Below are 17,846 nucleotides of genomic sequence, written 5' to 3'. Positions count from 1 at the left end.
TGGGTTGAACAGCAACACCTTCTTGGCGTCGGGTGTAGCCTCCGGAGTGGCCGCGTCGAGGTACACTTGCACGACATGATGCCGTGTCTTTCAGGAAATTGGAGGCATGCCAGGGCATTTCAGGAATGGAGGTGGTGAAATAGCGGGGAACATGCTGCTTCCGAGACAGACTGGATGCGGAGGAAATAAAAGTGGAGCCGCCCCTCGTGTAAAGTTCTGGAATCTGCAGTTTCAGTGGTCACGAACTGGTGATCCGCAGAACTGAAGTATTGGTGGGCTGTATCCAGGGTGCTGAACACGGTAGCACTAGTAGCAAAAAGTCATATGCTCACCTTAGCCAGATGCACACTGATCCCATTCTCGTCGCCAAAATGTAGTACCGTGCGGCGGTTGCACCGCATGGAGAACACGGGGCACGGCGCTGGAGCGCCGGCCGACAAGATGTACGCAGCAGCCGGTGGCCAAGTAGAAACCCTTTTATGTACACAAGCATGCTATTATATACATATGTACAACACCCTCTAGGGGCCAGCCAACCAGTTCTAACACCGGAACCGAAACCACGACAAGATACCACCCCCTATACTTTCCTTGGCATTATTGTCTGTTAGTTTTTGTTCATATTGTGCCTAACAAAGAAAACAAGCCCTTAAATTTACACTTCTTTTCTGCTGATACGATAGTAATTTTAACCCGGTCTTTTGATTGATATGTGGGGTTTAACATCCCAAAACCACCATGTGATTATGAGAAATGCCGTAGTGGAGGGGCTCTGAAAATTTCAACCACCTGGGGTTCTTTAACATGCACCCAAATTTGAGCACACAAGCCTACAGCATTTCTGCCTCCAAAAAAAAAAATGCAGCTGCCACAGCCGAGATTCGATCTCGCGACCTGTGGGTAAGCAGCTAAGTACCTTAGCCACTAGATCACCGCGGCGGGGCTAACCCAATCCTTTAGCTTGCAAGTATTTTTACTTAATGTAATGGTAATTGGTGTATTTTTGGCCTTTGGTACTCGTATACATTTTGGTACTCGTATCAAATAATGCGTAGTCGACATGCCGAATATTTCTTTTATAATAATCAGCACAAGCAGGGAGATGCGAATGCGAAAGGAATGGAATGCTGGAACATCAAGGAATTATTTTGTTTGAAAGCATTGAATTGCCAAGTGTATGCACCCACAGATTTCACGAGACTATGGATACTACATTTGTCACCTAAAAGATGTATCATCATGAGGAAAGTGATTTTGTTCACTTCTCTCAGCGACGCGTCAAAACGCTCTCTCACAAGATTTCACTATATATTTACTGGAATAACAACAGATTCCTGTGTTTTGTTTCTATGAATTTTCATTGCAGGTACAGTATTCAACACCAATGTTTACTTGCTTTTGGTGCCAAGGCCCTTGCTCTAATAGCTGGTTTATCTGTTACATTCTATTTGGCGCCATTACAATTTTATTTGCATTCATTTCAGGCCTACAATTTACTATTCATGCACACACAAAAATAAATCGAAAGGCTTGTTACATTAATGACCCAGGACTTGAAAGTAAGCGACACTCTGGACGCGGTGGGACACTTGATGCGTTTGTGAGTGGCTGCCAAGGCTTTAGGCCTAATAAACCTGTTAACTCAGACATATGACTCGAATATTGGGCTCAATATACCCGTGGTTTAATATGTATATGTGTGAGTGGTGGGTCCAGAATTATGTCAATATACTGTTTTGCACAAGTGAGAGAATTGTGCGCATGTGCAAGGGCACTTTTGCTTATCATTCGGTGACGAAGTGGACTGGACTGGGAAGCCCAAGCAAGGTGTAGGCTCTAAATGCTTGGTAGCAGATGACTCGGCCTTACATGAACGCAAGTGTGGCAAAATAGGAGGTCCCATTTCAGTGTATACTACGAGACCTTTTTCTAAATATCCTTCTTGTACATTGTGCTATAAAATAATAAAACTTACTTTCATTGATTGAAAATGCAGTGGTTATGACAGCGACATACAAACGGCAAGTTTCGTTGTTTATAACTACAGCAAGAGCGCATACTTTATGGCCTTCTTCAGAGGTGCAACAGCTGTCCCAATGGCACCAATTCGATACAATTCCCAATTGTTGCACCGAGCTGTGCCAAAACTATGAAATTGGTTGAAATTGCGCCACGTCACGCCAAAATGCCCCACCAGCCTCAAAATTTTCTCAGTTGAGCTAATTTCATCGAGAAATAGGGGCCACATTGGCCACCTGCATTTGGCATCATCAGTCAAACCAAGCACGCAGACCTTAACCTTAAGCCACAGTGTAAGTTATATACTAGTTAGGTGGGGACACTCGCGAGATGCCGTCGACCAGATAAAGCATGAGATGAAGTAACAATGCCCCGCACCCATCTGCCTGCTGACCGTAGCGGATATCTATCGGAGGGACGAGGGAACTTCAAGCAAAAAAAAAGTTTTGCCGTAGCCACCAAAACAAATAAACAATAATGAATTTCCTAGTCAGCAACCGTGGTCTTGGCATGGTGGGAACATATTTCGCGTTTTTCATGTGCGAAGATGGTCAATGTGCTGCAAACGCTGTCACTGCCAGCCACCACGTTGGTTGCTGTGGCAACGACACATAAATAATTTTTCTAGCTTGAAGTTGCATTGTCCCGGCATAGCCGGCGTTCTCGCCGGGCCAAAGGGCACACGCCGTTGTTACTTTATATGATCAAAAGCACCTTGCAAGCGATATGAGAAATTGTGCTCTAAACCTAACCCCCACCTGAAAAAAAAAAGTTGAGTAAGGGCGGGTGTGGTGGTTCGAAAATTGTTTGTCCTTGTTGTGACTCGCGCAGATGATTGCTTAAAGGAACAGGGTAAGCCCTATACCCGCCATGTAGTTTAGACGAAGTTTATGCACCTTTTTCTCCATAATCATAAGCGCTACAGTAATTTGTGCTTCAGTATCATTGTGATCCCGAGCCATTCCTCTTTTTACTGAAGCAGATTCAGTAGTGAAAATTGTAATGCTCATTTTTTGTGAATTTTTTACTTCTGGTACCTAGTTATTACGCAACAATAGCTATTGGATGTCGTCTTGCAGAAGAGGACTTGCTCACAGAACAGTAATTCTGCTTCACCATATTCCCAGTAGTACTTTATGTAAATACTACTGGCCAAAAGTTATGATTTTAGATACTGTGCTTGTTGAGAAAAAGGAGCATAATTACAAAAAAAGCATGTTTTGAGATAATCACAATTACACTTTAAAATCTGCTATATTTTAAAAGTACTACAAGATAACAGCAATTTGATGGACCTGTTCATGGGGCACCAGCCAGATACTCATCAACAATATCTTTTTCTTTTATTTCATGTTGAGACGTCTTGTCTGACGAGCTTCATTTGTCACCTGCACAGTACGGTCGATGCAGTTTAAGGGTGCGTAGGCCCTGGCTGTGCAGTACCCTGGGGAAATTTCAAAATAGTTCAGCACATTCACTTGGGCTATATTGCCATCATTAAAAGTGAACACAGTATCAAGAGTGCATATTTACAACGTTTGGAGCCCAAGGAAAACATTGTTTTGGAGCGTGCATTGTTTTGGAACACTCGGCTACCTACAGGGGTGAAACGTCTGGGAAAGGCAGCCTGCGCCATTCAAATCCCCATCGAAACATGTGAGCACGATGAGTTGAGGTGAACCTCGCTCGGTAAATCAAGACAAAAGTGCCGCGCGCGCGCGATTTCGATCGGGGACCGATCGAAACGTCACCAATAAACACTTTTTTTAGAGGCGTATACTTATTTTTCTCTCTCTCTCTCTCTCTCTCTCTCTCTCTATATATATATATATATATATATATATATATATATATATATATATATATATATATACATGTAAGTCTTTTTTAGACTGCTCCGAATTTGGGTTTCATGATCATTTTTTTTGAGATTTTAGTTCACCAAAAATAACATTGTGCTGCTTCGAAAATTGCTCCAAATTCTATGTTGGCTGTTGCGCCTCTGCTTCTATGAAATTCATCAGGGAAGAGGGAATAAATATTTACTGCACTCATACATGCTGGCTGATCTGACTCTTTTTTTTTGTCCAATGTTTTACCTTTGGCAGGAAAATAAACGAATGGAAGTCGTTATTAAGTGATCTGCTTCAAGAGCTGGGCATTCCAGCAAAAAAGTAAGTTTTTCTTGTGTTTCTATTTGTCTTGTCAGAGATAAATGACTAGCTTTGTTTGCATAGCCTTATTTTAAGAGCTCAATAGGTACAATGAACTAGCTTCATAAAATCGTTGTCGTAACCTAGGGTTATTGTTTATTACCGATTTGTTTAAAGTAGCAAGCATAGTTATCCTAGTTTCTTTAGCATGGTCTCTTTTCCTTTTTCCTTTCATTTCTTATATTAGCCCTCCTCTGTCAAGTGTAATTTGCATTTGTTAAAGGGCCAGTCAACAGGCTTTAAAACATGCAGAACAAGCTAGCACTTTTTTCCTGCGCCTGACCAACCTCCTTCCACACGCAGTGACGTCAACTTGGTGATCGCTGATGTGACGCAGTATGCAGCTCGTCGATTGGTCTATACCAGGTCTCAAAAACAGTAATGAAGTCAACGCCGCTGATTACCAAGTTGACGTCACTGCGCATAGTAGAAGGTTTGTCACGCGCAGGGAAAATGCGCGATCTTTTCTTGCGTGTTTTGGAGCCTGTTGACTGGCCCTTTAAGAGTGCGGTACTACATAGTCAGACCTTGACAGAACAAACTTCCATTTAGTAAAATCATCATTAAATTAATCTCACAATCCATAGCTCTATTGAAATTTTTTTCCGCTATTTCTTGCAGTTCAGGTTTAAAGGGGCCGTATGACGCAGCTCCCAACAATTTATAGTTTTCAGTGAAAACTAGAAGTAGAGGGTCTACTATGCCTATATGGGTATGTAAAGTGGGCCATAGGAGAACATTTCAGTGCAACACAAGTGTTGTAAATCGCCAGATGTAAATCTCACGTACCGCTGGCGACCACCTTTTTTCCCATAGTGCTTGTGACGTCATGTGTTTGAAGAAGTGAAGCAGTCATCTTCTACTAAAGCTTCAGTTGCCGCTAATCATTCAGTTTCATCACCAAGCTGAAGAAAGCTAAAATTTCTCAATTTCACGCACTGTTGACCACGAAACAATATTGTTTACGGGAATACAGACGCTCGCACAGCTACATGTTTGTTTTGTCATGGCTTGCAAGTGCGCTACTGTTGCCCAACTCTCAGACCGCTTACTTGTTTATAAAAATATTCAATTATAAATGAAGTGCTCGACCAAATGGGCTGAAATATCCCCGGCTTAATTGTGAATGCACAAGGATTAGCCCATATAACACAGATTATGATTTTAAACTGGGTGTTGTGGCCCCTCTAAGTCTTATTGCACACACATACCCAATCTCTCAATGACAAATGAAATATTAGTAAAGATAAGCTTACCTTTTGCAGGTGACTTTCTGCACAGCAACATTGCTGGTGAGAAAGTAATTAAGTTTAAAGTATTCTGTGGCAAGGCTTTTTGTTGCATAAAAGTAAACTGTGCCCCCTACCTTGCCAGCCAATCATTGATTACAACTTAGGTGTGATGGACATTTTGAATAGCGACAAAAAGCTCTGTTTTGCAAATACAGTGCAATGCGAAATCATGTTGCCACTGCATGTGTAACTAAAGCAACAGTTAAGGGAAGATGACCACTTGATGAGATGAATAATTCTTGAACATGGGTTGTCACTGGAGCCAATGTTTTGACAAGTCGTCTTGCTGTTACAACAAGGCATTAACTGCCTACCTTAGCACATGTGTGTATGCTTTGTACACTCTCCCCTGGTAAAGACAAAAGAGGAGAGCAAGAATACAAAAACGCGGCTGGAGGCTGAGGAGGAAGGGAAAAGGTGGGATGGATATTGAGATTAGCTGGCATGCTTAATTGTGTCAGTCAAAAGAAGCGGAAGCATAAAAGTAATAAAAAAATTATGGGTGAAGGGTCTGCATCAGAAAACTAGAAGAGGAGACTGTTATTTCTCTGAATCATAGTTTTCTAAAGCAAGCATCCTGTAAAAATGAGTTTTCTGATGATATGATCAGGACAGTTAGAAATTCTTAGAAGAAAGGCTTAACTCTCACTGGTTTTCACTGTGTATCTACCATATCTGAGTTAAGTTCAATGGCCCCCTTTGAAACCTTCATACCTTTTGGCTGGGGCGTTAAACTTGTGAATAAGATAAGGCTCTCATATCTTACGCAAAGACAACTTAATTAAGATGACAGTGTGATATCAAACGAATTGAAAACTTGCAATCTGTTTGACAACTATACTTTAGAAAACTAGTACCAAAGCGAAAGTGCAGTTTTGCCACCATTCCTGTCAACATTGCTGTCAAAGTTTCAGTAAACAACCCCGAAGTCTAAAAATTGGAATGCAGAGAAATACAGTCGAGCCCGTTTATAACAAACCTGAGCGTGATGCGGCGTTCGTTCGCTGTATCCCGAAGTTCGTAGTAAATGAAACACAACTTTTAAAAAAGTTGTGAGTGAAAATGCAAACTTTTGTTGCCCCCAAAAGTCCGTGATGCACGTGTTTCGAAGAGCAGAAGTAATAAGGGTGGCCTTGAGTTCATTTAAAACGGCAGGGTGCTCGTTCGCCGAGGCCCATGGCATAAGCTGCATGAGGCACTGGCTCCAAAGTTTCGTCGTTCTCGTTATCCGATTCCTCCAAATCGCTCTCGCCACGTACTTCATTCACAATGCCCCAATCTGTGCACGGTTTCACAGTGTCGGTCTCACCGTCGGCCGTAATTAAACCACCGCAACAGATATCTCACCCGCTCTCTCAGGTCGGAGTCGACGACGCGCTGTCACAAATCGCCGCTGCAGTTCGAAAGCTTCTGGCTCAGCATTTGGCCTGACGTCGACGAAGTCGACCTCGCAAAAAGTTTCGCACGCATGTAGCCGTCACCGCCGCCCACGAAATATTCACCAACTCCACGCTCAGCTGAATATCGAGACACCCGAAGCGGCAAGTTCGCTGCCAGGTGGTCAATAGCTATGAGCAATCGCTCCGCAACGTGGCACTTAACGCGCTGATTACGCTCACGCCAAGCCGCTATGCGCCTTGTGGCACTGCAACTTACCTCATCCGCACCGGTTGCTGGCGGCCAAATTATGGGCCGCCGCGTTTCTTTTTTTTTTTTTGTCGTCTCCTCATGCATCGCTTGGAGAAAAGCAGCAATGTTTACGCGTGCATACTCTCTGGACAATTAAAACGAATAAAAGCCTCTTTTTGAATAAACCTAAAAGTATAATGACGATCTTTTGTTACCGTCTGCTCGTGCCGAGCTGCAACAGAAGCGTGCAGGTAGGTGCAGTTTGTACACCAGCGAAGAGAGGTTTTTTGGTGCAAATTAACCATCACGATGGTGGTGTGCTGCGTTCCTTTCTGCGAATCAAGGCAAGAAAAGACTCCTGATGTGACTTTTCATGCGTTCTCAGTGACTAAGGTCCGTGAAAAATAGATCAAGGTGATTTCTATAAAGGTTAAGTCTGCTCAATTAAGGGTTGTCTGGCATGCTGAAAATGTAAGTTGAAAAGACTGCGTGTCTCTAAAAAAATGAGTTGCTGGGCTGGTTGGTGGTGCATGGCAGACTGAGACGCATATTAGCGCAAAAAAATAAATAAACCGACAACCTCAAGAAAGTATACACATTGACGCGCTATACTTACGACTATTTATTAGCAAAAAAAAAAAAAGAAAAGATGACAAGACTGCACATATGGAAGCCATGTCACTACATGTGGTTATGCAACTAGGTTTTGAAACACACCTATTGTGTGACGAATTAGTTTTGAATAAGTGATTTTAGCTGTTGTGTCGTTTCAAAACAGTTGCGGAGTATCTTTCATTGATTGTTCATGTACTTGCGATCTGCATTTGCCATTTGAGACGAAGGCATTTATGTGCAAAATCATATGTATTGGGTTCTTTTCTATGCGCACTGGATGCCGCGGCCACTGTCAAATGTCATAGCCCTTGTCCTTTCTTGCCCAGACAGTAAATACAAGCCAGCTGAGTGTACTCCAACGGTAACAAGTCTATCATTGTATACACATAGAGCTGGTATAATGAGTTAAATAAACATTTGGTGGCCAGCGCTTTTTACAACCTGTCTCCGTCGTCATTCTTTGTTTTGGACGCTGATACATGTGTTTGTACTTGATTTGTGATTCTTTTTGAAAATAATGCACTGAAATGTCAACTAAGTCAACTAAAATGCACTAGAAGATTCTCAAAGTCACATGAAATTAAATGATTCAAGATAGCCGCCACGTTTACTCAATGCGTGATGAACCTCTTCTCTAACCGGCGGCAACCCATGCATTTCCATGCATCCACCGGCGCTCAGCTGGGGTAACTCGAGCACCCCCTAGGCGGCGAAGTTCGGACTACGAGCCAGCGCAGGCAGCTCCGTAGACCGCCGCCAGCTGGGCACGTCAGGAGTACAGTAGGTCGTGGTTGTGATCAAGAGAGGAGAGCAGACTTGTGAGAGAAGGGCAAGGAGTTAAGATAAAGAAGGGGAAGGATGTGGCGGGAGGGCGACCTTGAAAACCAAAAGACACGAGAAGGAGGCACGTTGGGTAGCTTGCTTGAAAGGTCCGCGAAACTCGCACGTAAAAAAACTTGGAAAGAGTGCCTGCGCGCGGCGGTGTTCAAAGAATCCGCGGCCGTGGTGAAAAATCGTTTTGTTGCGCCGGCGGGTTGGCGTGGCCTCACGAACTTCGATATTTCGCGATTCGTTCCGCGCAAATTAACAGCTGATTTCGCGCTTCCGCACGCGCGCGGTAGGCATGCTAAGCCAAGTGCGAAGTGAGTGAGAACAAGTCCTAAACACGAAACGAATCGCAAATTATCAGAGTCGGTGGGGTAGCGTACGCGCGTGCGCTAGACGCTGAATATCGGATACAGTCGGTGGCCGACGATGTTGGTAAAAGGTCTGGTCACTCCAGGCCGGCGATGCCAACGACAGTGCCAGCGATCAAAAACAGGGTAAATGGCCGACCGGTCTTCGAAAGATCGGGGGCAATGTGAAAACACGGGCCTCGTCTGGTGATATGGGGTGCTCAGAGTAGCGGGGGGACAAAGGACGGAGGGGTGCCTAACAAAAAGCAGTCGGGTCATGGAGGAAGGAAACAGCTTTCCTTCCTCTATGGGTTGGGGAGAGCGGCAACTAGAGGGTCGCGGAGGCAGGGTCGGCGTTTAATAATAAGATTGTATGGGCACTTCGCCGATGCCTGATCGGTGGTCGAAATTGGTTTCCCGGGAAGTCAACAGACCGCTGACTCCGTTTGCTGTAACCGATCAGCGGCGCTCGAAGATGTTCGTTGTAAGTGCGATTTTATGCCATTGAACCAATGTATACTTTGACGGTCACACGGATATTGTTTGTTTTAAGCGAAAGTTCCTTTTAAGTGGGGCCGTTATGTGTGGGCTCGATTGTACTATGCACAATCATGCTGCTGCAAGAATTTTGCGAATAAGGAAGTTACAGGGGTTGGAACATTCATTTCTGCTGGTTTCAAATTTTCGTGCGGTCTCGCCACCGTTCTCCACCGTAGGGAGGGGGAAGGGTGGCTCGTTGTTGTGCCTCTGCCCGCTTTGGCTACGTGACAAGACGTCAACAATACGTTATAGGCGTCCAGCCAGTGGTCGACCAGCGCTCCTCTCACACGAGCACGTGTCACGGAGGCGCGGTGCAAGGAGCACCGTTGCCGTTGCAGTAAAGTAGTCAGATGCAAGAAGTAGTCAGATGCCCTTGCATAAAGTAGTCAGAAGCAGCAATTTTGTTTAAGAGAGTTTTGTTTAATGGGAGTCTACTGTATTAGGGACATGAAAAGCGGTAAGCTGATATGAAAGGCTTGTGCTCAGGAGGATAGTAACCCTGGACACTGCTACATAAATTAACTTTAGTGGGTGGCAGTTAACGACAACTCACGATAACCCGACGAGACGTCTGTATCATAGGGGTACATATATAATGTTTATAAAATTGAATAGACAGCATTGCAAACCCAATTGAGCTTTCACTAACATTGCACCTCAATAGTGTATTTTTTCCAAAGCAGTACCGAGAAGTGGGGTGGCTCTGTAGTAGAATACTTGATTGCCACGCAGAATGCTTGGGTTCGATTCCTACCGGGACCCTGATCTTCTTTGGGTCAGCGCTGCCAGTGCCAGTTTTTCCTAACACTTTCTTTACCAATGTCTGTTGCACTTTCTGAGTAGTGCAGATAAACTTTCACTCGCCTGTGATGCATACCCACTTACCAGTGGCACATACTAGTGGGTATTTGCCACTGTTTGACAGACAGTGTTTGACGACGTATACAACAGGATTGTGAGATTATTTATGTCACGACCAGTAGGTCATATTCGTCAAACCGTCTTACCCTGTCATACTAATTTTGGTTCACACCAAGTTAAGGGGGTGATCACGAGAGCACCCAAACGTAGGCAGACACCAAATGTGCCTGCCGTACACAAAAAAATGATTTAAAAACCACCAGGCCTGCGCGGAACATGCAGCACTGTCTCAGCGAAAGCTAATAGGGCAGCCTTTCAGAGCCTTTTTTAACACTCTTTGGGTAGCTGTTGCAAGCACATTTGCAGGGTACCCACTACGCTATCAATCATTGTGTAGTACGCAGGCATTCACTATGCCATTCTTTGTCATTATTCTGAGAAGCGTGGTACCCGCGGCACACTTCCAAAGAATTGTGTGCAATTTATTTTTATGCTCTGGCTGACAACGATGATGAATTCTTTCGGAAGTTTTTGCAGTCCGGGGCGCAATCTCCCACAGTGGGTATGAGCCACAGTTAATAGGTGAACAAAAACAAGCTTTTGTAGCGGGTTGGAGCAATCGATGATCCACTCATTGGGCAATTCACATTGTGTGATACCTGGTTGCTCCCTCGCTGTTCTAAATATGCTTTATTACTTGTATTAATGCCATTCCTTTCCCGATATGAAGTCTGCCTAAGGCCAGTTCGCTAAGGAGTTGTAGGAACCAGCATGGCTTGGTGATAGAATACTGGGCTGGCATGCAAGGGACACTGATTCGAGTCCCATTAAGTCCTTCGTGATTTTTTATTTTAGATTCGAGTTTTTTTGTTCTTATTTTATGCAATAGAAGTTATGGACACCAGCGACGGCAGACAACTACCGTGCCACACGTGACTCATGTTGTGATCTTATAGCAGCTTTCGCTGTAAAATGCAGACTGCATGGCCATAACTACATCACTGCAGGACACCAATTTTAGGGCGAGTGACCGACCGACGAGCTCAGGGGCACGTCAAGTTGCCCATGGGCAAGTTCATGTCACTGTGCATATGAGGGGCATTAGTCAGAGGGGAAGAGGCGTGGGAATCGTTTTTTAAAATGAATGGTCTGCGCAGTGCTGTAATTGGAAAATGTGATCACTGAGATTTACTTTACGAATTGGTGAGTTTGCTTGTAGAGTCCAAAAAAAAAAAATAGTCGTAGCCTGTTTACTGGCTTTTTAACATGCTTACAGGTACATGTTTCTGTGATGAGAACCTGAAACACTCTTGCTTATGATCTCAATAGTTCGTGGGTTGTATGATTTTGATTGTGTTTACAATAATTAAGATGTTAAATCTTGCATGTGCACAAATGCGTAGAATCGCCTTACAGACTCTCGGAAGCTTCTGTACAAAGCTCATAAAAATCCTACATAACATAGGCATGGCTCTTCAAACTTTATTGAGTTTTACATTGATGTAGTTTGAAATAGTTTGCTGGTTCACATGTAAAAAACATAAAAGATTTATAGTAGACAGGGACCAAACTTGCTGCACTTTCTATTCCTAGAAAAATTATGTGTACCACTTATTAAACAGCAGCAACTATAAAACTGCTTAATCTCTGCTTTTTGATCTTGGCTTTTGCATCCTCCATGTTCCTTTGTCAGCACTTACTGAAGGTTGCCTTGCAAGCTAGTTGCTGTGTACTATTACATACTGTGCAGTTGCATATATGTTGAGAATGTGAAGTTGTATATCTGTTGAGATGCCTCTAGATCAGCTGCTTTATAGCTTTTTGCCTAGTGATAGCATTTAAGTTTTTCTGTTCCTTTTGCAGTGAAATGCCTGATGATGATCTGACTGAAGAGCTGCAACTGGTGCGTACTTCCAATGTGTACAAGAAAATAAGTGGATCAATTCATCAGCTGATTCATCAGCGCGAGCAAGAAGGTGCTAGAAGAAACGTGAAATGAAAGGCGAGGCAAGGAAAGCAAAGAGGACAACACGAGCGCTGACTACTTACTGAATTTTATTTTTTGCAGCACACATAGTATATACAACAGGCAACCTTTTAACAGCAAATGTTAATGTCTAGTTGCTCACGTTTGCTGTTAAAAGGTTGCCTGTTGTATATATTATCATGTGTGCTGCGAAAAATAAAATTCAGTTGGTAGTCAGCGCTCGTGTTGTCCTCTTTGCTTTCCTTGCCTCGCCTTTTGTTTCACGTTTCTTCTAGCACCTTCGTGCTCGTGCTGCAGCCTTTATTATCATGAACTCTATCACTGTCTTTCTCATAATCATATCCTGGTTTTGGGATGTGAAACATCAACAATTATTAGTTGACGCACTTGGGGCAGTGTGCTGGTTGTTAGAACACTAATGTTCGAAAGCAGGATACAGCAAGTTTAATTGCAGCACATCATTTTACATTTTAAATACTGTTGCACATAGCAGCTAATTGCTACGATGTGCTTAATGTGGCCCAAAGTAAAGGAGAACCGTACAATGCAGGGGCACTATGCTGTGCCTAAAGAACTTGCCCAATGAGTGGGAAGGGAGAGGGAGAACACAAGCCATGCTGGAGAAGCATCTCTCAGTAACATCTATATTTCCAGCCTGAGTTAGGCTTTGCAAGTAGTCTGGCCCACCTGACACAAGCATCTAGTAGCTCAAGCCCTGCTCAGGCCTGAGTTGAGAAGTTGTTAAGCTGCTCGGCCTGCGAGTTGAGCCAGTCACAAGCTTTCGGGCCACACGGAGCCATTTAGTTGGGCTTTTCTGTTGTGTTGAGGTTGTAGTGGCCGCGATACTGATGAAGAAGAAGAACAAAGCGCCGCAGCATGCCGACGCTGATGGCGGCAGCCACCCACCACTTGGGCGCCTCGAACTGAGATAAAGAACCGTCTGCCTAGAATATCTCGTTGTCACTAACTGCTTTATTCACAACTATGTACACATACGCCTCATACGCACCCTAGCGGTGCATGCCACAATACATCGCTGCCGTTCGAAGTGCCACCTCGCAACTAAAACCGAAAACGAAACTGAACCGAACAGCACAACATTTTCATTTCAGTAATGTTGAGTCATGGTGTATAAAACTTGCTGTGCACATTGGCTTTTGTCTTACTGCTTCATTGAACACTGTAAACACTTCTCATCTTCCTATTTCTCTATGTCGTTCACCCAATTAGTCATTATTGTATAGTAACTATTGTGGTTTTAGTTGATTATAATAACTTGAAGTACTTGACAGGAATGCTACTTAGCAAAAGTAATATACAGATGCAGTTATGAAAAGCAGAAAACCAGTGCTTTCTGTGCAGTTTTATTTCTTATGGCAAACATTTATTGTCATTTGCTGTTACTTTCTTTGAAGACTCTTGATAGCCAAGCCGCAAAGTATAAAGAGGTAATGATGGCAGTCAATGAAGCTATAAGATGGCTTCGAAGACGGGTGAGTTGCACACCAAACTTTGCTTTCAGTTTTTACATTTTTGCTGGGGGAGCCTGCCACAGGGAGGGGGCACTGACTGTACCAGATTCTCAAGCACATCGAAATGATGGAATGAGTTTTCATTGATCTGATTGATGGAACTTCTTTAGTGATGATGATGGACTCTTGCCTTGAATATTTGTAAAGCTTGCCTGCAGTAGCAGTGTACATTCATTGCCACAAGGGATAGTTGCCTGAATACCGGATAGGTGTACCTCTCCTAAATGCTGTTTTTTGCTCATTTGTTTGTGTCACGGTGCTTTTACATTCTTGCATTTTGCTTCTGAAGTGTAATGTCATGTAGAGGTGTTGTTGCAGCACTATTAGTAGTAGTACTATTGGTACTTGTGCAAAAAATTTCTAAGTGTTCATCTCGACATTTCCCCTTCTGATAGTATGCAAGAAAAGTAATGATCAAGAGGCATTGTCACTAAAGCATTGTTCTTGGTCAAAATGTTCTGGTCGCGTTTCGATGGAGGCAAAACGGTAAAGGCCCGTGTACTGTGTGATGTCAGAGCATCTTGAAGAACACCAGATAGGCGAAATTTTCGGAGCCCTCCTCTACAGTGACGCTCACAATCACAACTCGATTTGAGATGTAAAACCTCATATATAACTGTTATAATTGGTTAAAAAGTTTGTCGTGTCTAGGCTTATAAGCTTTATTAGCTGTCAGCTTGACTTATTATGCACCTATTCTGCTTTAGTACCGCAAGACATTGCATAAAAGTGCCTGTATACATTCTTCACTGTCTACATTCATGTCCTTATTAAATTCATATTTCTACAACTTCTTCGTATATATTCATTTTGTTTACAACTCACCAGTATTGTGTATTTAGGGTGGTTGTTACCTACAATGAAGCGCCTTTACTACTGTGTTCCCTAGTTTATTGCACTGCAGCATCATGACATTTGTCGTGCAAAGTTGATTTATTCATGCAATTGCCAGTGATAAAGGTGTGAGGTTGTAGTAACACCGTACTATTTGGATTATTGTAAGATCATGTGCACATATTCATCTCAATAAGATAGAGCACAGACGGGTGCTTTGTGTACAAAGAGGATCAAACACAAAAAGAGAGAAAGTGAGTAAAAAAAAATTGAGGAGAGGATAGGTTTCAAGTTTAAAAATTAAGAACAAGACATTTATTTATTGAAAAACATCTAGACATTGAAAACTAATAAAATGGCTCTTGGTTACTCTCTATAAAATTTGGAAGAAAGTAAGGTGAAGGGCTTAGCACATATCAACGCTAAGCGAACTTGGAACGCATACTAATGGGATGAAGAAACTCGACAGAAATAGTAAATACATGCTTTACTGGTAGTCGTATGAAATTTCATTCCTTTCAGACAGCCAGATTTTTGTAATAAGTTTCAGCTGGTTTGGACTTAAGAAATTATAAAAAATATCTCGCTGTGACCAATCTTGCTACACAGCTATGTCAAACAGTTCTTATGCTAGAATATGCCGTATTTACTCGCCTAATGAATCCACCTTTTTTTGCAGAAAAGTTGACGTCTGTTTTGGGGGGGGGGGGTCATATTGCGGGGAAAAAAAAGTCCCAGGAGTTATTACAGCGAAGGTTTCGCATGGCCGTTTTTCTTGTTTTGGTCCGCGCAATGCATGAAGTAAGCATATCTTATTCTGCAAAATACAATAATGAAGTAGGCATTTACCATTAAAAAGGGGGAACTTTTAATAATGATTCTTATTAATTGGTTCTGTAATACTTGAAGGAAAGCCAAATGAGTGTTTCAGGTGTTACCCCAGGACATTATGCCATAATTAATATGGGAATGAACAAATAAGTAGTAGAGTGACAGTAATGTGGCACGTGTGAAGTATGGATGATTTTTAATTAGAGCACTGATACCGTATGCTATTTTCTTTTTGATGTGAGAAATATGTTTATGTACTCAAGTAAGAGTCAATAGAAAGTCCAAGAAAAGATTAACAGGGACTTGGAGGAATCGATTGCAAGCCAAAAGTTAAAAAGGAAAGCATGCTAAATATTTTTGATGTAATGAAAATACAAATTTAGCCGGGGTTGCGTTAATAGTAAAGAAGTTCACACTGCACCAACTTGAAGCATTTTTCAAGTCAGTGCTTAGATTCTCAACGAGAAGTGAAATGTTTTTGTTTGATGTAAATATGGAAGTGTCATCGGCATCAGAATGAAATTAGTGGAGGACAGACAAGTCAATTCAAATCATTAATATAGATCATTAATATAGATAAAAAATAGGAGTGGTCCCAAGATAGATTCTTGAGGGACACTGATTTTCGTAAATAATTCTTTAGAATACACATTAGGAATTGACACAAGTGGAACGCGGTTATGTTGGTAGCTTTTTAGTAACTCTATAGGACCACATACACTGATTGCTTCAAGTTTAGTTAAGAGAATATTATGATTGAAACTGTCGAACACTTTTGTTTGATCGATGAATACTGCTCATGCAAATAAACCTGCCTCAACGATTTTTTTAGTTGATCAGTTGGATTAATGAGTGCCAGATGAGTAGAGAAATGATCGCCGAAAGCCGATTTGATGAGTCGACAGAATATTGAATTTATTAAGGTAATATGATAGGCGTACTCCAGTTAACTTCCCGAGAACTTTATCAAAAAAAAGGGAAGAATGTAAATGGGTCAGTAATTATGCATCATTGTGCTATAACCTTCTTTAAGAACTGGAGTAATTTACCGTATTTAATCTCATTAGGTAACATGCTAGCCTTGAATATCAAGTTCGTAATGAAAAACGCAATGTCAAAAATTAGGTGCAAAATTAATTTTATATGAGCAAGCAGGACTTTTTCAATTCCTGCACTGATGTATTTGAGGTGTTGTATGACACATTATATTTCTTCAGGAGTGGTGGGAAAGAAGAAAAAATAGGGAGAGGCATCCGAGTGGCGTGATTTGTGTGGAGAAGGGTCAGTCAACGCTAAAAAAGTAGAAACTGAAGGCGTCAGCTTTGCGAATAGGAGAGTTATATTCATTGTTATCGAATACAATTCTTCATACGTGGTGTTGAGCATTCCTGTTTGTTGCTAGCGCATGCAAAATATTTTACTTGCGAGTCAGCGCTGGTGTGATCTGTTTCTTTGTCCTTTGTCTGTGCCGTATTGCGTGCCTGAACATGTTAGCTTACCAACTCACTCAGGTAGCTGCATAAACTTTGGATGTATATTGCTGCATGTCGCATGCCTTCAGTGTAGGCAAAGAAAGCAATGATCACCTTATATGGCTTTGTATATATAGCAACATATCCTAGTTACATACAGAGATTCTGTGCTTGGTTTATTATATATTATCAATTCCTGAGTATTGGTGCTGCAGTGCCCTGTTTTGTGAGTTTGCTGAATGAAGTACCATGTGTACTCATAAATTTTAGCGAGTTTTTTCACAAGCTGTGAGATAATTGGTTCTTAAAGGGACATTAAAGTCAAATTTTAAGTTGTCATTGATTGTTGGATTAGTGTTTGAGAAACCTCTTAGTGCTTATTTTGTCCCAATGTAATGCTTATTTTGAAAAAAAAAATCATTTTTTAGTGGTTCGCACAGCATTAGCACAATTTGAATCGCATGCCTGAAAGGGCTTCATGACATTTGCCTGGCCAAACATTGCTTGCCTTTGCTGCCCAGCAGCTGGCTCTGGGATTTTTGCTCTGAAGGGCACATTACACAACACATGGATGTAACTTTTCTTTTTCAAACCTTCCGTTGGAGCAACTTTCATGAGTGTGCAAGGCACACACAGTACTATGTGATAACAAAACTACCACTGAGATGACCCCTCGCAAGCGAGGCACAGCCCTGTAGAAATGAAACTTTTGCACAACTCTTGTAGTTCTTCACTGAAAGGTCAAGTTATCTTTCCCTTCTTCTTCTTTTAATAAACAAAACACACAAGCAGAATTTTGTTATGTCATGTGCTGCTTCTTTTTTTTAAATCCTAAGTAGCTTAAAT

The 17,846-nt window shown here is 42.2% G+C and overlaps 2 protein-coding genes across 3 annotated transcripts in view; one reads left to right on the top strand and one right to left on the bottom strand.

Moving 5' to 3' along the window:
- The window catches only part of dgt6 (dim gamma-tubulin 6), a 96,991-nt gene that overhangs the window by 30,246 nt on the left and 48,899 nt on the right, over positions 1-17,846 (top strand). For both annotated transcript variants that reach the window (XM_075879994.1, XM_075879993.1), the window contains exons 7-9: positions 4,128-4,193; positions 12,208-12,247; positions 13,747-13,824. In XM_075879994.1, the coding sequence (XP_075736109.1) occupies positions 4,128-4,193; positions 12,208-12,247; positions 13,747-13,824 (184 nt within the window). The remainder of the gene's footprint in view (positions 1-4,127; positions 4,194-12,207; positions 12,248-13,746; positions 13,825-17,846) is intronic.
- The window catches only part of LOC142776388 (uncharacterized), a 33,946-nt gene continuing 19,354 nt past the window's right edge, over positions 3,255-17,846 (bottom strand). The window contains exon 3 of the mRNA XM_075879996.1: positions 3,255-3,463. Coding sequence (XP_075736111.1) covers positions 3,431-3,463 — 33 coding nt within the window. The 3' untranslated portion in view covers positions 3,255-3,430. The remainder of the gene's footprint in view (positions 3,464-17,846) is intronic.

Source organism: Rhipicephalus microplus, chromosome X, assembly GCF_043290135.1.
Source record: "Rhipicephalus microplus isolate Deutch F79 chromosome X, USDA_Rmic, whole genome shotgun sequence".
Lineage (NCBI taxonomy): Eukaryota > Metazoa > Arthropoda > Arachnida > Ixodida > Ixodidae > Rhipicephalus > Rhipicephalus microplus.
This window is presented reverse-complemented; position numbering and strand designations above follow the sequence as displayed.